The sequence below is a fragment of the Anthonomus grandis genome, chromosome 12, assembly GCF_022605725.1.
Source record: "Anthonomus grandis grandis chromosome 12, icAntGran1.3, whole genome shotgun sequence".
NCBI lineage: Eukaryota > Metazoa > Arthropoda > Insecta > Coleoptera > Curculionidae > Anthonomus > Anthonomus grandis.
In genome coordinates this window covers 22191640-22215179 of record NC_065557.1, presented here as the reverse complement: position 1 = coordinate 22215179, position 23540 = coordinate 22191640, and the positions used below count along the sequence as shown (strand labels likewise).

The 23540-nt window shown below is 32.2% G+C and overlaps 1 protein-coding gene across 1 annotated transcript in view; it reads left to right on the top strand.

Moving 5' to 3' along the window:
• The window catches only part of LOC126743130 (uncharacterized), an 802914-nt gene that overhangs the window by 253400 nt on the left and 525974 nt on the right, over positions 1 to 23540 (top strand). The window contains exon 4 of the mRNA XM_050450098.1: positions 5470 to 5651. Within this exon, the coding sequence (XP_050306055.1) occupies positions 5470 to 5651 (182 nt within the window). The remainder of the gene's footprint in view (positions 1 to 5469; positions 5652 to 23540) is intronic.

The following is a 23540-nucleotide window of genomic DNA, read 5'->3' as shown; positions in this document are numbered from 1 at the left end:
CAATAAAACATAAATGAAAAATAAAGTAAAAGTATAAGTTGGCCATAACTGTATCGGGACACTCCGGTTTGTCCATGAATGGTCTCGGTAATCCAGAAACAGCAAGCCGGCTCCAGAAATATCCTGTCAGAGGTAGACCATAAATTAAAACTAGACTTAACCTTAACATTATTTCCTTGCCCCACTTATTAAAAGCACAGTTAATTGATGTTGCCTTGCCTTATAATAATAAAAATAATAAAAAGAATGTCGACTCAGGTTGATCGAGTCGGTTCGGTTGAAAGCAGCCGATGACACACATTTGGAGCTTGGTTGACCTTGCTGACCAGACACATTGGTCCTCCCGTGTAACACTTAGAAACGCTTCGGTAGTTCCAAGAAGCTGTAACCAGTATCCCGGTTGGCCCAAAAATACCCAGTCAACAGATAAACCCACAATCAAGATGAAAATTTAGAGCGGAATCAATGCATACTATGGTAAAAACTTAGTATGTATTGTTTAAAACTTAATAAACTACATAATTAAGATAACGTAACAAACACAATATTACTTATTCATGATAAATTCTCTCAAGAGCCCTCTGAATTGATTCAAAGTAATACAGTTTTTGCTGTTAGCAGGCAAGTTGTTAAATAGAATTAAACCTTTGTATAGAATTGAATTATGCATTTGGGTTGTGTTACATCTGTCGACCAGTATGAAGTCTATACGATTTCTCGAATTATAGTTATGTATATCTCCAAAAACTCTTAATTTGTTACAAATATAATCGGAAAGCATCTGATGTTTTAATTTAAAAATAAACAGATAGACGTTATACAAAATTTTTTGATGTACAGAATACATATCTAGGACACCCAACATAGAGACAATAGGCGTGTAACGATTACAATTTAGAATCAGTCTCATAGCTCTATTTTGAATTCTTTCCAGTTGGTCAAATCTAGACTGTGGAAAGTTAAACAGAACTGTAAATGAGGAAAAGCAATGGCGTTGTAAAGTTTTAATTTGGTGTACATTGACAAATTTTTTACAATTCTTGTGATAAATCCAACTTTTTTTAAAAATTTTCTTATTACATAATCTGCATGACCATGGAAATTCAGATTGGCATTAAAATTATTCTCAAATATTTAATTTCTTTGGCGTACAAAATACTTTCCCCATTCACAGAAATCTGTATATTGCCCATATCTATAGAACTTAATCTAGACCTCTTGCAAATATACAAAACTTAGGATTTAGTTGCATTTAAACTTAGTTTATTTCTACAAATCCAGATGAATAAGTTATTGAGTTCAACGTTTAAGACCTGTTGCAGTTGATGAATGTCTTTACCCACCACATATAACATTGTATCGTCCGCAAACAACACCACATTACACCCCCACACTACCTCCACCATATCGTTGATATACAATAAAAATAGCAAGGGACCCAAGACGGTTCCCTGCAGCACACCATGCTTTACATTAACACTTTCAGAATATACAAATATACACTAATATACAATATACACAATATACAATAATTTATTATAACAACACAATCATAGCTTCAAAAGAAGGAAGCATTATCCTTGTTTAATATGTACTTGTTTCTGTTTTCGAAAGGAAAATTAAACAGATTTTAAATACTAATTAAAAATTCTACATTAGAGAGATTATCCAGAGAAACAATATATCTATCTACAAAACAAAATAAACTGTTTGAAAATGAAAACATTTTATTTTAGTATAAACATATATCATTGACATAGTACATATGTATTAATTCAGCTCTTATAAACCTGACAACATAACTTGGTACTATATTATTAATAGAAACTTAATCGAAAGACAGATGTCTACATAAAATAAAAAGAAGCTCTTAAAAAAACATAAGTTATAACAAAAACATCTCAGCTCTCTTAGGAAAATACAGGAAGGAGTATGATACAAGCATGAAATAATATCAAACTATAGGCAGTGCAAGCCTTATAAATAAATTCACTAAATCATAAATTGAAAATTGCTGTTTAAATGACTCATGTGGGAAAAAAGGCAGAAATAAATATTTAAATAAATATGTATTGTAGGGTAAAGCCAGCAGTCTCAGCGTTATTAATTTGTTGGAGAGAACCGATCAGAACAAATTCTATAATTTAAAGTCGTAATAAAATTTCCATTGCACATCTTTCTCCATGTTTTTTTTATAATAGGAACTAAAGAAACTTGACAAACTATTTTATTACTATGTTTATCCAAATCATCTAGAATATACGTACTCTTACCTGAAGGATATTTATAGGAAATTTTTAATAATTTTTTTAGTTGTGGAAAGGAAATGAAGGAATTTAAATATGTATTTACAATAATCAAGTTAAAAATTTAATATTTGAAAGGTGAAACTTCTTCATTGACCAACTAACATAATAGAATTTATTATTATGTCAGTGATTTGAGCCAACTGAATTTGATTTTATTAAAGACTAAAAATTGACAATACAAAAACGTAATATTAATAAATAATTTCACATTTTCTTACAAACTCAAATAATATGACAACGATAAATGATGTTGACACTGATGTTCTCTTAGTTAAAAATATAGTTTTTGTCAGCTCTCTGTCAGTTTTTCCAAGTAAGATGGCCGATATACGATTCTGATCTTCACCATACACACGAACTTATAAATATACCTGGACTGCCACTTCAATGAAATGTAAATGACCACTACTAGGGGGCCGCCATTTTGCGTAATTGTGTCTTTCCGATGTTGGTCACATTGACAAATTTTAGTTGTGCCAACTGTAGGGAAACAAAACAATTAAAGTTTTTGAGAGGTTATGTTTACAAAAATACAAAATATAAAGTTACATATAGGTAAGAATTTAAGATAGTTGCGTTAGATCTGTGATTTTTCTAGTACTTATTTAAGAATTTCGTTAAAATTTATGAAAGAAAGTAATCCTCACCTGAAATGAGACAAAGTTCTAACTATTTCTTACAAACTTTCATCTATTCAAATCAACTTGGAATAGATGCATGCACTTTAAAATATTTGTTTTATTATTCTAATGATCTTGAATCTTCAAATTCAGTTAAAAACACCTATTTTCTTTCTATTTTTACTATTATGACTTTTTCTTTCCTTCTATGCACAGTGTTTCTACAATAGGTAAAACTATCTATAAAAATCAAAATATAAATGACTTTACGAGGGTTTCTAATTAGCAAGGGTTTATATAGTAAAAATAAACAACTTTATATATTATTCTATCATAAACAACACAGACAGATAATTCACAATTATTCGGTTTTGAGTGTGACTGAACCAAATACGTTTAAAGAAGGATGGTGATACATTATCCACGTATTAAATAAGGAGGAAGCTATATCGCCTGTTGCAGACGATATATCCAAGCGTCGTTTACAAATCGCCAAAAACTAGGCAATCTGCTATACTCACACGTCAAAAATGTCAACGTCATCAACTTCATTACCGCTATTTAATATATTTTTTGTTGGCAACACTAAAAATTTGAGTGACCAATATCAAAAGGACACAACCACTATAAAAATGGCGGCCGCCATGCAGTGGTCATTTTTGGGTATCGTGGCCATATGCATTAGCAGTCCAGGTATATTTATAAGTTCGTGACCATACAAGCTTTATACATATATCTGGTAACCAAGTCCGTAGCAAGGTCGAAAATGAAAATCAATAACGATCCTGACAAGTTAAAATTCCCCCTCCTTGCCCAAAACAGACAAACGTCAAGTCCAGTCCAGTGATACCTGAATAGAAATACAATGAAAGCAAGAAGAGTAAACTGCCATGAATTAAAAAATCCGCCTTGCGATACTAACGCCGCCTATAAATTTCAGATGAGCAATTAAAATGTATTTTAGTTATATGTATCATTAAGAATTGTTACTTTATTTGACTGATAATTGAAAATAAGCTATTTTATGATTCAGTTGAGTAATAAACGGAGCATTTGCAATGTTCCGTTTGTTTTCAAACGGGTCCTACTTATTTATATATCCACCTGCCATTGTATCGATAAGTGAATTAAATTATATATGCCATATGAAGTAACATGCCCTATATAAAAAAGATAGATTTTTATGAAAATTTCAAAATGGAATTAGAAATACATACGTATTTTTACTTAAAGGAAATAAACTTAAAACTTTTGCATAATCTCGTAACTTATTTTTAGGTTATTATGGTGACATGAAATATAAATTTCCATTAAAAACTAGATTCATTTTATTATTATTACGTTTATTTTTGAAATGCATTGTATATATGAACGAATTTGCATATTAGCGTAGCGGCGATGCATTAAAAATTATATCGAGCAAAATTCAAAGAGACGTCGCCCTATTTTAGCATAAGATATAGTTAGTTTAATGCTAGCTATCTAATCTATGCTAATGCGCTAATAGAATTCTAAGTATCTTTGATAATATTTATCTCATAAGAATCTTTTATTCTTGAGTGATATATTGTTTCACATTTATTTAACTTGTATTTATCTTTTGTCTTATATATGACTCAAATTTACTTTGTATATTACCTTAAAACGTTCAATTTTATTGGAACCCTAATCCTTATCTCTATGCCCTCTAAATAAAAAGTCTAATAGCCCACACTTCCATTTTTTTAAGAAGCTTCATGAAGCTACGGAGAAATTAAGTGTTTTTTAATCAAATATTAATTTAAAAAAATTAGCTTATTTAAATAAATATAAAAGTTCCATTTATTTTTTTATACAGTGCTTAACTTTCCGAAAAACTTCTGCTTTCTAAACTTTTCTGCAGATATCTATTATTCTCTATAAATCTTCCAGATTTTGGGTATATGTTTTATATAGAATCAATTATAGACATGCCTATAGGAAGAAATTTTGATGGAATAGGTCGTTTTATTAATCCACAAATTAGGAAATATATTATTTATACACTATCTAATTAGAAGGAGGTAACACTCTGTCTTGTTGGAAATGAATTAGATCTTCTTCCAAAATTATATTTTACCAGCCGCGTAATTTTCATTTCTCAAACTCGTTGTCATTAATATCAAGAGCAGATTTGACTAGAGCTCACCAGTTAGATTTTTCAAATTCAAATTTAATAAAAACATTGTTTCACAACATTTGTGCCGAAATCCCTTTGTCGAAATAGTCGTCAAAAAGCCGTTGAAGAATTTGCATTTTATACGAATGAAGTTTATAACTTTAGTGCTTTCCTTACTGTTTCGTGAGACATTCCCACTTGGCGTGTTACAATGCAAAATGATGGGAAGGGTTTATAATAAATGTTTGTAAAACTTCTATTTGTCCTGCTTCATTTAAGACAAGGTACTTAAAAATGAGTTGACGTGTTTTTGCATATTTTTAGATTTTCTATAGAAGCCTTAAGATCACACTCTGTAAGTTTTTTAGTTTAAAAGTAAAATTACAACACTATTTTTTTACAGAGGAGTTTGGACAGTGCTGAAATTTCAAAGCTCGCATCATACAGTAGGCAATCGTCGGTCGCAGGCGATTCAAATAGGCGATGGGTCTACAGCGTGGATGCGCCAGTTCGACAGAGCTCTATGTCCAAAATCCTATCAAAAGTAACCCCAGTAACAACAGAAACTAAGGCTCTTCCTACTAAGTAAGTTTAATATTTTTAATAGTTTTTTAACATCAATTAAAAATTGTTATGTAGCAAAAATTTGGTTTTAAAAAGGACAAAAACTTTAATATAAAATATTGGTAAATTATAAAAATTCTGAATGTATTCTAGTAATAATACTTCTACATCTATAAAATTACTACTCATCGAAATTTTTAAATTACAGCTTCTTCAACACCTTTTAATAAAATTAATGTATTCCTGTAACTCAATTTTAAATATAGCAGAATATTACGTCTAGACTCTGAGACATTTCCACAAAATACAATGATCCTTTTTGAGATTAGTTCTTTTAGTGTAAACTTTAGCTGTGTTGCGTCAAAAGCGTATTTCTTACACAATGTTGCAAATAGAGAAACAAAGGAGACAGTATCTGTGGTTATATATAATAGAAAGCAATAAGTTGCCCTACTTTAATGAAATATAGAACATTGGAAGTTAATTATTTAAGAATATATGATACACATTAACTTAAAAGAACATTACCTTGTACTGGCTACTAAAATAATGGAATTATTGAGATTAATATAATCTTGAATTTCCTACGAAAAAGAGAGTAGTTTCATAAAATTGCTAAAGTTGATTTTATATTCACTATTATTTGTGGCTAAATATTTATTCACCCACGTATTAATTCATATTTAGTAGTTTTTATTTTACGCACTGTACTAGGTTACATCTTTAAGTTCTATTTCAAAATTTTCCTCATTTAAACTTAGTTATTTTTATTTATTTATTTATTGTTTATTGTTCAACAGTACAAAACCATTTACAGAACAAAGCTAGCACACCAAGTAACAGATATAAAATATGAAAAAAAAAACTGAAAAATACAATATGTGCTTAAGCTATAAGACCTACACATCTAACTTAAATAAGAGGGGAGAAAATTTCCCTAGTAAAAATACCTACTTGTCTAAGAGAACAGTTATGTATATCGCCCAAAGCAGAGATGCTGTTAAAATTTGTGGTCATAACAAAAATTGGTGAATTCTTACCAATGTTAGTTCTCGAATGAGGACAATAAAATGTTTCAGTAAGCCGTGAGTTACATCTTGGTACTTTAAAGTTTACCACTGATAAAAGATGGGGCGAATCAATAAGATTGTGAGTAAGCTTATATACAAAATTATTAGAAAAAAGCATCCTTCTAAAATTAAGAGAATCGATATTAAACTGAGACAGTAATATCGATTTTAATTAAATATAATATCGATTTTAAGAAAGTATACACCTTAAAAAGGACACACTATGAAAACACTACATTCAATTAACTTGTATTGCTACATAGCTAAATACCAAATACATTTTTATGTAGCTAAAGGCAAATTTTAAAGCACTACCAATACGACGCTGCATTTCATGTTTTTCTCTGATTTAACTTTAAACATAGAATAATATTATGTCGGGACCGTGGCATTTGTGCAAAATAGAAAGTTCTTTTTTTAGATTAGTTCTTTTAGAGTCTACTCTGTAGTTTTAAAGGAGTATTTCTTAAATGCCGTTGCAATTATTAATGAAATATAGTAGACTTGTAGAGAGAAACGAAGAAAATAGTATATTGTGTTTAAAGATAATGGAATATAATAGTTTGTTAATATTTGGATGAATTTTTGATCTACTAAAAGTATTGACCCAAATGTATATTTACTATCATGTTTATGTTCTTATGATCTTTGTTTCTTTATCGTTTTGATATCCACTATTAATTATTTTTTCAAATTACTCTTCTATCAGCCTATAATGAATCTCAGTAAGCTCCCATATTCAGGATAATACATATATTTTACGTAGAAATACTTTTTTTGGATAAAAGTATTTTTTTTAATTTTCATCAGTGATTTTGAATATTTAAATAGAAAAAAACGGTAAGCTCATTAATTTGTTTTTCGATTCGTTTTCGTTCATGACTTATAGGAAACCGCATAAAGGCGAAATTTTGTAACGTCGCGAGTGTACGAGTGCCTGCGACAGAGCACCGCCTGGGCCGGCCCGAGGACGGCCTGACGGGATTAGTAAACATCTGACTTTCGTGGGGGCTGCGTCGTTTGGCGACAAAATGTCTCAAAATATTACGCGAAAATCCAGGCATTTTTAAAATATTTATTCTAATGCGGGTAGACATGACAATGTGTAAAACCCGCATAAAATTGTAATCTTAAAATGTTTAATATGCTGTATTTTGCATAATGAAAATTAAAGCGTTATTCTAATAAAAAATAAAATATCAACTCTGATAAAAGTATAATAAAAAATCAGAAATAAAACTCTAATAAACAAACTTAACAACATATTATTTTTTAAATAAAAGGCTCAAATAAACCGCCTTCTTTTGCTAAACAAAAACTTAACCTATCGCAACAGCTATTTCGCACCTCCAAAAGAGTTTCAGGTAAAATGGAATTGGCACCTTCGACAATTTTATTTCGCAACTCCTCTAAATTTGTTGGCCTACTAAATTCATGCTTGTAAATGGTCTCCTTAAGGTAACCCCACAGATAAAAGTCATTTGAAGACAAATCTGGAGATCTAGGAGGCCATTTAATATCGCCAGTCCCGCTAATAAGGCGGTTAGGAAACGTATTTGTTAAAAATTCTTTTACCCTAGCCGCGTTATGAGCAGGACAGCCATCTTACTGAAAATAAACAGATCATAGGTCTACATCAGGTAGGATTTGAATGGCAGGAAGAACTTGGTTTTGCAATAACTCAACTTTGGGCGTTTAAAGTGCCATCAATAAAAAATGGCCCTATAACATTGTCGCCCAAAATACCTGCCCAAACATTCAATTTCTGAGGATACTGGGTACGAAACTGAAAACTTCTGAGACCAATAACGAACAATGGAAGGATTGTGTTTATCATGTAATGGAAAAGAAGATTCATCAGAAAACAAAATATTTTTTAAAAAATATTCGTTTTCATTTGTCTTTTCCATCATGGTTTCACAAAATTCCATTCTTCGCCACTGGTCTTCAGGAAATATTTCCCGAGTTTTTGAATACTTCAAACATTTGTACCCATATTTTTTCCAGATACGAGCAACAGTTTTATTGCTCATTCCCAGTTCCTCTCCAACTTCTTGACGTTTTGTGTGGCATTTTTTACAATCTTGAAGACAAAAAGATGTCAAAATTTGTAACCACATTTAAAACCGTTTTTGCACAAGGAATCGGTCTATTCTCAAATGTCACTGAAAACAAATCTCTACATTGTACTGCCGAATTGCCTCCATAAAACCATTTAATTAGTTGAACTCTTTCGGAAGGGGTATAAACAGCCATAGTGGAAAATAACGCTCAAAAATTATTAATGCAACGTGCAGTAACACAGCAAAGTGAGGTCTGCTGACTCCCGGTTCAAAAAATAAAAACGAAAAATTCCGCCGCCTGCAAGCCGCAACCAAGCGGTGTTGCCATTATTTTGGGTAAATACGTAGCTCAAGATAACACGATCTGTATATCGGTTAATATGACTCGATAAAACACAATAGTTTTTGACCTTTGCTTCCACAAAGGCATTAAGGTTGAAATTGATTCAACATGATTAAATAACTATTCTTAGAGTAAAAGGTAGGACCTACTAAAAATGCAATTTGACAAACAGTGAATTAGCTGTAATGCATTTTAATTATGGACTTTTAGATAGACATGCATACAAAGCCAGGCGAATGTAACAGGAACGGTTTTCAAGATAGAGCACATTACTGAAGCACCGAATACCGGAAATCAAAGAAGGAATTTTACACGAAATTTATATAAAACCCAGTACTAGCACAAGGAAAATTGGTGCAATAGTTAATGTTTCACAGGTCCTTCTTGGAAAGTTTTCATCAAAAATTTGATATACCGAAACTTAATAAGCCATTTGTTTTTAAATAACAGGATGTGAAAAAGAGTGAAATTTTAAACCACACTTTGCATTTGATGGAAAAGGACCAAAAGCAACGCAAATATAGCCGCCTAGATCTCCCGACCTTAACAGTTGATTAGAGTCGCTTTTCTGGGGCCGCCTGGAAAGTTTTATGTACGCAGTGCCGATTCAAACCGAAAAAGAGCTACGAAATTCTGTTTGCTGCCAAACTATAAACTTTGAAAATATGTGTAAAAAAGTATATGCGCGTATACGTGTGGGTAAAAGATACTTTCAACGACTACTGCAAATTGTTTGGGTTCTTCACTTTACTTTCATTTAGCGGTAAAGAGTTCATATATCGCACTCCTAGATCAAAATAGTATCAACTTAAAAAATACGATTCCTTAGATACACAACTAACCAAATGCTACATTTAAAGTTCTATAAACCAATAAAATATACTTTTAAGTATTGTGAATATATTCCAGGAGTTAGTGCTTTAAGTTTCTTTTAAAAACGAAAAAGCATGTGACGGTTTCTAGAAAACAGCAGCATCCTTAGTTAATATTCGGACAGCGAGCATAAGTACCTTATGCTACTTACTACTACCTACGCTAATTAAGTGAAAATTATATTATTTAGAATTACGACGGTTTTGCCGACATAAATCGCAAGTGTCTGTGATATTATTTTGAGTTACTATGGTTTGGCACGACTAAATTGTGTTGAATTGGTTGGCAGATTACTGGTGGATTTGAAGTTGTAATAGTTTTGATTTATCAAGTCAGTGCAAATGCTTTTTTTAGTTATTCTTTTAACCATAGTAATTTTTAGCTAAACAATATAATTAATTTGAATTTTAAACTTTATTCATTTAGCTGATTTTAAATAAATTAATTAAGGGTTTTCAGTGAGTGAAGGCGCTTTATTTAATCAACTTAGTAAGAGAAAAGGGCTAGGTAAGAAAAAATAGAGCTTATATATTAATAGAAGAGTAAAAGCAAACCAGTTATTAAATTTCACAAATTCATAGTGGGAAAGTGACGATAGTGATGCAGATCCCAATTTTTTACCTGTTGAAAATAGAAGATCATTTACAGGAGGTGCTCTTGTTTCATCGTCAACCATAAGTAGTTCTTGCAGCTCAGAAAGCCATAGCAGTAGCGATATTTTTTTCTAGCAGTGAAAATTTGGATGAAGACCAATAGAATGCCCAAGATACTAAATATCTTAAGATTGTCAAAGTTGTACAAGAAGAGGTAAATTATAAAGAAAACAGGAAGAAAGAGATTAAGAAAAACAAAGACCTGGAAAATGAAAATAACACAATTATTGCCAAATTCTAAAATAGCTTACCTGTTTTTAATAAAATTGGTAAATCAAGTTACAGAGAGAAAACTTCGATTACCTTGTGCAGCAAAGTATTGTTTGTTCAAAAAAAAATTGATAAAAAATCGAGACAGCAATTGTTTAACTAATACTGGGGACTTCCAGATATTTAGAGACAAGTACTCAGTATTTTAGTACTGAAAACTCGCCAGCTTTAAATACAGCATTTTATCTAAAAATCTTAAAAATCAATGAAATTAAATTTAGAGTGTGTAAACTTTTTTAAAGTTCACTCTTGATTTTAATAATCGAAACAAAAAATTACTTATTAGAAAAAAACTGAATCTGGTAGAGGGAAAACCCAGAAAACATAAAAAACAGCTGACTGATTCGGAAGTTGGGAATAGTTTTCAAAGACCTTTATTAATTCTATTTCCGGAATCAAGCTTCTAGAAATTTTTAAAGAAAAGACATTGCTGAATATAAAAATTATGTTTAGCAATTAATTATATTGAATAGATATATGTATAGATTAAAAATATTTTTTTTTAATTTATCAAAACTATCTTTATTCTATTTGAAAAAAAACAATTAATCAATAACAAAGTACTATACCAAAAATCCGGATTTTCCAAAAATCTTAATAAGTTATATAAAAATTCAAAATTTTGTTTTAAAGGAACGATTCATTCATAAGCCTAAACGGTAAACATATCATAACATTTACCGATTCTCAATTATTCTCAGTTTTTTTATATTATTGGAAAAGTCTATTGGAATTACTGTTGTTTTATTAAGTTTTAGGTGTGCGATATATACAGTGTGGTGACTTTAACTGGAATAAATTCAGTTAAAACTAATCAAAATTTATATCGCAAAATTCCTGAGATCCGTCGATTTTTGTTTATTTTTTTTCACACTTCAAGATAGTTTTTGTATTTTTTCACCTACAGGGGGGGTCCAAATTAACCCCAACTTTTTTTTTCAAATGAAAGGCCACTTTTTTTAAACTCTCGTTGAAAAGAGCCCTTTTTCTTGATTAAATTGCCCTATTTACTTTTGTGATTATCTAAAGGAGAATACTGTCTAAAGGAGATACGAAAAAAAAATAAAAACCAATAAATTATTAAGAGTTGCGTTTAATGTATAAGATGCTCAAAATGAGCACCATTTACTTGTTGGCAAAGCCCAAGACGATAATAAAATTCGTTTCTGACATTTTCTAACACTTCTGGAGATATTTGTCGGATTTCTTGCCTAATACGTTCTTTGAGTTCATCTAGGTTTCCTGGTTTGCTCATATAAATTTGACTTTTCAAATGTCCCCACAGAAAAAAATTAAGTGGGGTGAGATCGGGAGAACGTGCCGGCCACTCGATTGCACCCCTTCTACCAATCCAGCTGTTTGGAAAATTGTCATCAAAATACTGGCGTACATAATGTGGGGGAGCACCATCTTGTTGCATCCAGATTCTTTCATCATACAAATCTGGATCGAACTGACTCGGATATAAGGCACGTAAGATTGGAACTAGTTTATGCTCAAGAAATTCTAGATATCTTTCCCTAGTTAAAGTATCATTGAAGAATATATGCCCTATAATTTGCCTGCCAATTATGCCAGCCCAAACATTAGTTTTCTGGGGATATTGTGTATTAGTTTCTCTTACCCAGTGTGGGTTCTCGTCAGAGCAGTAGCGACAGTTCTGCTTATTAACATGGCCATTTAGGGTGAACGTAGCCTCATCAGAAAACAGGATCCACTCCGAAGATATGCGATTTTCGTCAATGGCGTTCATCATTAATTCACAGAACTGAACTCTGCGATCTGGATCGTCTTCCAATAACTCTTGAACGGGTTGCATTTTATAAGGTCGTTTGTTTGCACTTTTTAAAATTTTTAGCACAGATTTATGATGAATAAAGTTTTCGCGAGCTACTCTTCTGGCTGCAGTTACCGGATTTTCTTCCATCGCTAACAATACATTTAATTGGGTGTTTTCGTCTATTTTAGAGGACCTTTGTCTTGAACCATCCCTCACGTGCCCAACTTCTCGAAATCTGCTTTCGATTTTACTAACCGTACCTTGGTTAATAGGTGGCAAATCTGGATATTTCTGCCTGAATAAGTGGACAACCTCTAGCTGAGTACGACTTCTGTCCCCATAACCAATCATCATTAAGATTTCAATCTTGTGGGATTCGGATAAATAAGGCATTTTTTCAATATAAGTTAACTTATTTAACAACTGGTTGAAATTCACTTTAACAGTGACACTACAGCAATGTCAGGAAATATCTGGATACCAATAAAATAAACAAACACGCCAAAAATTTACCAACACAAAATATTTCGAGACTTTTAATAATTTAATGGTTTTTTTTTTCGTGTTTCTCCTTTAGATAATCACAAGTAAATAGGGCAATTTAATCAGGAAAAATTGCTCTTTTCAATAAGAGTTTAAAAAAAGTGGCTTTCCATTAAAAAAAAAAAGTTTGGGTTAATTTGGACCCCCCCTGTAGGTGAAAAAATACAAAAACTATCTTGAAATGTGAAAAAAAATAAACAAAAATCCACGGGTCTCAGGAATTTTGCGAGATAAATTTTGATTAGTTTTAACTGAATTTATTCCAGTTAAAGTCACCACACTGTATATATAATAGGCACTCAGAAACGACGATTAAGAGACGAAACTTCAAAATGAGATAGACACAGACTTTTAGGTAAATACATGAGATAAAAAAATGGGAGCACATTGTCCGCACCCGGTCAGGCGGATTCCTTGGTTTTTTTGCTACGCTCAACCTGAAACAGTAGGTTACTGATAAAAGTCACGTTATAGACTCGTAGCTTAGACCGTAGCCGATCGAGAGTTCTAGCCGTGACACTGGTTTCGTGGCGTCAAAATTGAAGCCGAGATTTGGTGGCGCACGCCGTACAGTGGAAGATACCGCGGGACCTAATATTTTACATTTTACAAGATAATATATTTTTTTCATTATTACGTATTTTTAGGTGTATAATAAATGTTTTAAATATTTTTTATTATTTATTTTATTGGAAAAATATACATAAACGGTATTTCAAATTCGTCTACCCTCAAAATACGAAAATGGATAATTTACCCCAAAGTTGCACATTATTTACTTGTAAAAGAATATGCCATATAAAAAAATATATATTATATTTTATGTGGTTTTGAAGATTATTGAAAAAAAAAATTTTTCAAAAACTTATTCTTGACACTTTTGTGAATTATCTTAGTCGCTATGGGAAAGTTTTTGTATTGCTGTATTACTTTTTCGTAAAAACGTTAATGCCGAAAACAAAATTAGGATAGATAGATATAGATAGGATAGATTTAGGAAGATAATCAAAAAAAACCAAAAAAAAATTTAAAATATATTTTAATTTTTTCTGAGCTTAAACAGGAATGCAGCAAACGGTAGGCATTATTCTAAATAAAATTAAGATTGTAAAATGTAAGTTAAAAATAAAATTGTTAATTTACCCACCTAATTTAAATACCGAATTTTTATCCTTTTTAAAACTCAAAGCGAGTATCAAAATAGTTTGGTAGTTTAAAATTTTAAATGCATAATCTTACTATAAACTACAATAATAACTGCAGTAAAATATCATTTCGAATCAACGCAAAATATGTGCCCCAGCGCGGAATTTTTGCCATCGCGATGCGGTCGCCGCCTCGCATGATTTCGGCTTCTGTTGTGAGGTATCGATGGAAGCGGGGATAAGTGTCCAGGCTAGAACTATCGATCGGCTACGCTTAGACCCAAGATATAAAAAACTAAAGCTTTTTGGGTCAACATTTTTGGTACAATATCTGAACTAGTCTTCTATTAAATTATATTTTTGTATTTTAAATAAGTTACGGTTATATTTAATATAGAAAATTTTTCTCAGTTATATTTACAAGTATTATAGGCATAAATTAATAAAGAAAATAAGCCAAGAGAACTCATTCCTTCTTTAGATCCATTTTTTTATAACGAATATTTGAAAGAATAATACCAAAAGAGTTTTTAGTCTTCTAGGTTTTGTGCCTAAGCAAAACCCTTTTTTCTAAGCATATTACTACTTTTAAATTTAAGATTTATAATTCATAGTTTTGCTAAACGTGTTGTAATTAAAAAAAGAATTAAACCCAATTATCATGCCTATACGTTACTAGTAAAAATAGAAATTTAACTTTTGTCTCGAGAAAAAATGTTTCTACGCCTGAGAGTTGCCTACCCTATTTCAATAAAATATGGAAAGCAGACCTAAAGCGCTGCAAAAAAATGTTTGTTACTTTCTTATAACGATTTCTTACTAAATGGTGCGTCGTGGACCAAATTTTTTTAAAAATAAATGAATGTAAAAACTTATGTTGGTTTCTAGAAACATCAGTGCTGAACCATTTCATTGTTCGAAAAAATTCAACTTTTACAAACCTCATCCGGACATCCCTGGTCAAATTTTAATAAAATCATTTACGTCAAAAAGTATTCCATAAGTACTCAATAAATTAAAGACGTGTACAAAATTTTATACTGATCAAACATTTAAAAGGAATATTGCGTATGTATTTGTTTATCAAAAATTTCTTTCAGTACATCAATTGGACACGCTGTGTGGCATCTCCTCCAACTTAAGGGCTTTCAATTGTAATATCAAAAAGTCAGTGATTATGGCCCTATAGCGGTCAACGTGAAGTGCAATATTTAAGAACTATTAACCATTGTTCCTCCGGCGTAGAAAGCACAAAGAGCAGTGACTTTTTCTGGATTTAATACCGTTTCGACAATGGCATTGTGATTTTCTTCTCCCCAAAGGTGTAGGCAGTTTTACTTATTGACGTATTCATTCACTAAAAATGAAATTCACCGTTATATAAAATATTTTTATAAAATAGGATTAACAGAAATTTTGTGTTGAGTCCGCAAAACCAAAATTCCGCTAATTTTTTCATAAGGTGGATAGTCATCCTCGAATTGTTGAGCATGATGCCGAAAGGACTCATTTAGATCCTACTCGATCTAAAACATATTTTGGTAATACTATGGATAATTTGTAACACTGATTATCTGTCCTAGTTCATTCGTGATGAAATGGGAATCCAAACTAAACACAAAATAAGTGACATCTGTTTAAATGATGCAAATATCAAAGAATGTAGCCAACTCAGAAAAGTTCTATACATTTAAAAACCCGTTATTAAACCTGTACGAATACATCGAAAAAGAAGCACGCACGCATCGAGCAAAAAAAGTTTTCTAAACAGAACCTATAAACTATCCCCGGCGATGCCGGACGTTCAGAAGTTCAAGACATTACTTCACCATTTTCTCCCAACTTTAATCCTTAGTTATTTAATCTTGTTATTCTTAATAAGGAAAAACTTTCCTCGGCTTATTTTTAGGTTTTTGGTGAAGTAAAATGGATAATTCTATTTAACTCAATATATTTAACCAATGAAAAATCACTAATATAACAGTTTATTTTCATTATTGCAATAAAAAACTAGTAACTGAATCCAAAAAAGAATAGAAATTTAGGGTGAAAGTTGGAATATTTTGTTTTGAAATATATCCATTATAAAAATGACTACCACTAAGTAAAAATCACTGTGATATAATTTTGTCCGACAATTTTTTAATTTTTTTCTGCTTGTGAGAAAATTTTTCAAGGCAAATCGGTCACCTTTTACAAATTACCTTTTTTAAAGATCACTTGCATAATAATTGTGAAAAAAAACTTTTTGTAACAATTTAAAGAACTAAGACACTAATTAGGAGTAGCATAATTTTTAACCCACCATAAAATGGTCGTTCTGCTTTAAGTAGTTCGTTTAAAACGTTTTGCTTTCCTGTTTCGTGCTGTGTTGGTTGTTTGGTATTTTTTTTAAACTTCATTTAATTGAGTACAAAATATGTTTCAGAGGGAATAGCCTTATACCAAAATAAATTTTTACTTAAATTTTGTGAAAACTTTGAACTCTTCATTGATCTTTGCAAGTACCAATTAGTAAATACACTTACTAATTAGTAATATACAAAAGATATAAAGCAATTTAATAACTGTAAAATCATGTAAGATTAGTTTTAATCTAATTTACTTAAAAAAATTATTTTTATTTTAAACTTAATGTCAAGAAACAGACAGTGCTGCACGAAGCGCGAATGAATGAATTTGCTGAAAGCGTAGGAATTGAATAATGTGATTGGCGGGATACGAAGTCCTGACATAAAATCATTATGCAACAATACGTGCGCTAAGGTGCGAGGCTTTTAGTTTTGTTGAATTTATTTGGCCTAAAAGTAGCAGTCGCCATCTGAAGACGCAAACATTATTTATTTTTGGAAGAGGTGCCTAAATAAAAAATACGGGTAAAAGACGGTTTATCGCTTATTAAACGACGAGTAATATTAGTTTAGGACAAGACGCGGCCTTAATTATTTAAGACGTCGATTAAATATATTTTCGTGCGCTAACTGTTGTAGCTGTTAGATTTTGATTATTTTTTTATAGATGTGCAAATCGAAAGGTTGTCAAACATTTCTCTCTTACATATTCGATGCCATTTCAATTTTATTTCTGATGCCAGTTTGTTTTTTTTAATTTATTTTATATTTACATTAAATGATATTTAATCCTACTAAGTGTCTTTCTAAAATCTAGCCTCAATTATCACCCTAGACAACGATAAAAAAAAACTAGAAATATAATAGCAATTACAAACGTTTGGATGGTAAACACGTGAAAATAATAATCATATGTAGTTTTGCCTAAATATTTCGAATTAAAAAATAATAATATTTAAGTTCTTAAAGCTTAGTGTTTTATAAATTTACTTATTAAAAGGAAAAGGGGGCTACACCTACCTCCGTCCTATAATCTTTTAAGCTGCCCTCACTTGGTTAGAGATCTATTCCCAGCACATCCGAAAATCCCGGCAAGAAACAGTAAAGAACAGAAGGAAAACAGGGTTTTCCGCATCTTTTCATGCACCGTGGTACGTAAGTAAGACCACCATATTACGCAATCTCTACACTACACGTCCGGCAGATTACCTGATAAAGATGAAGAATAAATATCTAGCCAATGCTCTCAACCGTCTTAACTCCCTGATTCTGGTCACTCCACTTAAGCCTACCTCAAACCTGTCCTACCATGCTCCAGTAGGACTAGAACGACCACAGCTCAAGTCAAATCCCCCGTCCCATCTCTTGAATTATGACTCTTTAATTGGTAATAATACAGTAGATATCTTTACTGTATTAAGCTGACAGTTTTCCGGAAGTGCCTAATATCTCCTCATTTGAAGGAGACAGGTGTTTCTCCAGTTGTAATATTTCGAACATACTACTCAGGTCGGAGAGGCTTTGAAATCTTTTATTTAGTTCGAGAAATTAATATATCTAAGTAGCGATAGTATACTTTGACTTTAAAATAAAATTCCGAGTCTGAAGTTCTCTCGTCTTGTAATAACTCATGAAAAAACCCTTTGTTATTTCCGCCTTTTGTTTTAAAAAATAGTTTTTATCCCCCATTAAATGAATTTCAATTTCTTAATTCGCATAGTCTATGCAAAAGATTACTTAATGAAATACTAGTTTTCTGTAAGACATTATATTCATGCTATAGAGCTTTTGAAACAAGAATAATGATTTCAAATAGGGAAGAAAAAAATGTGACAAGCACTTAGAAATGAAACACCGTTAACCCATGCAGAGGAGTACGATTTGCTTTGACGATCTGTTAATAACCAACAACAGTGGCAATACGGCGTAAACCATAAGAATAACATAATCATGGTCTTGGAAAGTTTATGCCTGCCTTATTAAAATATGAATAAGCCAAAAAACAGACAGGTCTTTTAACCGGTCACTGCACTTAAGAAGCCATCTCCATACTATCGGTATTGCGGACAACCTGGAATGCCGATGGTGCTGTAAGGAGGATGAAACCGTTGACCATGTAGTCGGGGAGTGCCCAGCACTCACGCGCGCCAGGTTCAAATACTTGCGTAATACTTTCAGTGTACCGAGCGACTTTAAGTCCTTCAGACCAGAGAGCCTTACCGGTTTCTCTAAGGCCGTTGGGCTCTGGTAACCCCCGGTGAGGCATGACGGGTCCATCAGGAGACCTATATGCACAACTGCCTTGGCAGCCCACTGTTTCGTCAATTCAGTCAATTCAAGCCAAAAAAGGTCGGTGACTTTCTGAATTTCCGAAACTGCAAACTGTCCCTGTGATTTAACTGTTCTCAATTGAAAAATTATTTTTTGTTTGCATTCACTTGGACTGTTACAAAAATTACTTTTACCTGATGGAACTATCTTACAATCTCCAACTATTAGAATCGCCGATGTGTGTATCTTCTATTTCTGGATGGACATCCCATAAAAAATGGGCTTGGGTTTTTTAAAATTTTGGATGGATATCTGATGAAGAATGTGTTTCAGAAAGATCTGAAAATAATTAATTAGAATAATTTAATAAATTTCGAAAATATATGTTAGATAAATTACTATAGGTAATGTTACGGTTAGAGAGAGTCCAGACGTACGCAGGCTTTACGCGAGTTGTGCGCGTGTTAGTATAAAATCACCTGATAGATCAACAGATAGCAAATTTAAGAGTGTTGTTTTTTTCTTTTGAGGCACGAAACCCTAAAAATAAAATTGACCCTTCGTTTAAGGTATATAAGATAAACGGGTTGGTTAGTACTTACCTTTGCAATTTAAATGACTCACAAACGCTGATTTCTCAAAAAATTAAGAAATGTTGGGCACTTTTTTACGATTTCCTCGTTTTTCTGTTTACTTTTTTTTTTCGTCACTTTGTTGGCATAATCTCTTTCAATGTTTTTACTAATCGCTACTAGTACTACTAAACAGCAAGAATATATGTTTGTATTGTATTACAATGCAATGCACAGTAAAAGAAAGCGCGTAAATAAACACTGCTCTCCATGGTTTATCATCCTATGTACATAGCGTACGTACGATTCCCCTGTTGAAGTAAATGGCTTAAACAGGAAAATCCTGCAGCCAGCGATAACCGATGTAGTGTGTTGCCAAATTTTGAACGCACGTTTTACGAGGGAAAAATATATTGGTTTTTTGACTTTTGTCATTACTGAAATTAAAAAGAAATTGGAAAGTTTTGAAAGGAAGAACTAGATAGAGGAAAGTCATTACGAAAGCAGTGATTTTCACTAAAGGAAGATATACAAACCTACCGGCCAAATTACAACTAGAAATAAATTGGGTAACAGAATAAAAATACTTAGGCTATAGCCTGCAATATGAAATAAACAACACACATAGACAACTGCATACCCAAAGCATAAAGAGTAATTAATGTGATGAAGAATCTAACCAGGACCGCCGAGAGAAAAACCGGTCCCAGGGTTTAAAAATGTACGGGTCCCTATACAAACATTCATAATTTCTGCAAGTGAATAAAACTACCCACTCTGTATATGAAATATACAGAGTGTTACAATTCGGTGCAAATCTATTTTCTTCAAGCAATTTGCGCGGGCTGTAGCTCTGAGAAGGTGCATTTTAGGGAACAACAACTAACTTACGATTTTCTTTTTTTTGTAGGGAAATTCAGTTTTATTTATCAAGGGGTTTATTAGTCCAAAAAAAACATACAGAGCTAAGCAGTACTAATCGAAACTAACCTATATACAAAAAAATAAGAAAGCGCCACATCCTGCATTATTGAAACCGTGACTTTTTGATACATGTAAATTTTTTAATATTTTTTAGCAGGCTTCGATAGAAATAAATTAATATAGGGATCGCGGTATGGTGATATAAAATATTGGTTCTCGGAAGTCGATAATACGACGAGACGACGTTGTTTCTAACATAAAAATGCGGCACATGATATGCGTATTTGCCCAAGAAAATTTTAATGCACGAATGTGGATATGTTTCCGAATCAAAAGGCATTCTAATTTCAAAACTTTCAAAAACCTGTACGACAGACTTAAAGAAAGCGGTTCTTTTCATCCTTTACTAACTTCTCGAATTTCCTTCTTCCCCTGCAGTTTTTTCCTTCCGAAAAAACTGCATCCCTACCATTCTACTCCTGTTCAAAATTTGCTACCCCAGCATTTGTTGCAAGATAAAAAAAATATTTTGCTGTGATATTATAATATATAATATTATTTATTTTGTATAACTTAATACAATTTTAATACATACATATTTACCAATTAAATAAATTATCCTGTCTTTACAAAACAGATGACTAGGACTGTCACACCTTATTTTCGTAATATTCATTAATTAAATAAAATCAAAAAATAATATATGATATACAGAATAATAAGAATTTGATTATTTATCTCGAAAAGGGTTGCTCTGAGCGACTCGACAAATGTATACCTTTCGTAAGTAATTTTGATTGCAACTTTAAGATTTCTATAAAATATTCATATACATAAGTTGTCACAAAAAAGTTGTACACGTTTTTATCTAATCGGAGTGTCACCGAAAGCATCCTCTAGGATTTACATATAAATTAACATTGAATTCGAATTTCTCAATACCACAAACCCTCTATTACCAAATTTTGTGTTGATGTTTCTTTTTATATGAATTATTAAAAAACAATGAAAATAAAACTAAAACTGTTCGGACTGGAGAAAGTGGATCCAATCGCAATATGCTGCAAAAAATATGCTGTTACTCTATGTCCACTAAGTTATGGGACATCCTCTATTGAATGATGTTGAATGTTGAATATTATATTTTCATAATTTTTATGAATAAAATCAGTGAATCGAATCGAACAAGTTTTTTTTTGTATGAACTAGAAAATCGTAGGAATGAGACCTAAAAATAGGAGAATAAACTGTAAATTAACTGTTTCGAGTGTATTTCAACTTACAAATAAAATTCTAAACATGTAATTGGAAAATGAAAATCACCACCTTAGAATTCCGGGCTTCTCCAAAAACCTGGGAGAATTCTTCCCATTCTCCCCTCCGCCTCGGTAGGCCGGAATCTAACCAGAGTGTGGTGTGCAGCAGATCCAATAATACTGATTCAAGTTTACATTCAGTATACAAGGCAATTGTAAGAAGTCACTTGGAATATGGAACAATATGCTTATATACAGGGTTACTGGTAATTCGATATATTCCTTTGGAGATGTGATAGGGGAGGGGGTAAGAAGTAAATTGAACCCTAATATGTATTATGCAAAAGTTGATAGTTTTCGGCATATTTAATTTTTTCTGTTTTTCTTCAAAATGTAGACCTTAGTGGTTTAAAAGGCAGTTTCCAGAAAATCCGCTGTATATTTTTTTAACTTTTTAGGCAAAATACATGCTCTACACAATAGTGTTACGTTTGTAATGGCAAAAGTCTAGCAAATAGTTGTAACCATAGGTAAATTCTCGATGCAAAGTGTAATTTTTTTTCTTAAATAAAATACTACACTTTTTGTGGATATTTTTTGAAAAAAAATTATGCTACATTCTTTAAAATTTCCTTAAAACTTCCTTATTACCTAAGCTAGCTCACAGGATACAAATGCTTAAAAGTTAGGTGACATGGTTTTGTATTTTTATTATAAATTGTAAAGTAACGCATTTATCAGTATTTACCTTCACAATTCTTGTTCAAAATGAGAGCCTCTATTGCGAATACAGGCTCGGCAGCGCCTTCTTATTTCAGTCTTTGTTGTTCTAGTTGTTATGGTATTCCTGACCTGCTGGGCAGCGTTGGTTATTCTTTGGATAAGATCTTCCTGGGTAATTATTGGGGTTGCATAAACCAGTGCTTTCATTTGACCTCATATGCTATAATCAAGCGGGGTTAAGTCAGGGCTTCGTGCTGGCCAAGCTATTGGACCTGACCTACCAATCCAACGATTCGGGAAACATTCATCCAGGAACTGCCGAACTGACCGCCGAAAATAAGCTGGACAACCGTCATGTTGAAATATCATTCGTCCTCTAACGGCGAGAGGAATATCGTCAAAAAGATCTTGTAGGTCATGTCGTAAAAAATTTTTATAAATATCCCCGTTTAAATGGTCTGGGAAAGAATGTGGTCCTATTACATCCCGGCCAATAAGTCCCATCCACACATTTACAGAAAACTTTCTTTGAAAACTGGTTTCTCTTGTTAAACGGGGATTTTCTTCGGCCCAAAAATGAAGGTTATGAAAATTTGTAATGCCCTCATGACTAAACTTTGACTCGTCCGTCCACAAAATGTCGGTTAAAAAAGTTCTATTGTCTGCATCAGAATTTATAATAAATCTGCAGAATTCTACCCTTCTTATCGGGTCCCCTTCTTCCAATCCTTGGACAGGCGTATAATGGTAAGGATGGCTTCCCATTTGCCGAATCGTGGACCAAACTTTCCATTACGATGATCCTGTTTGCTGCGCTACGGCATTAGTGGATGTGGTTGGATCGTCTTCAAAATGTCTTAATATTTCCTCCTCATCTTCTGCTAGATATACGCGAGGAGCGCCAGCGTCACTTCTTCTTGGTTTTACGGATCCAGTTTCAGCGATAGCTCGGTAGGTCGAAGCGAAAACACGGACATTTGGAATGCGGCGATTCGGAAAGCGACGTTGGTATTCTCGGCGAGACTCCGCGGCATTACCATTGCAAAACCCATAAACAAACATAATATCTGCAT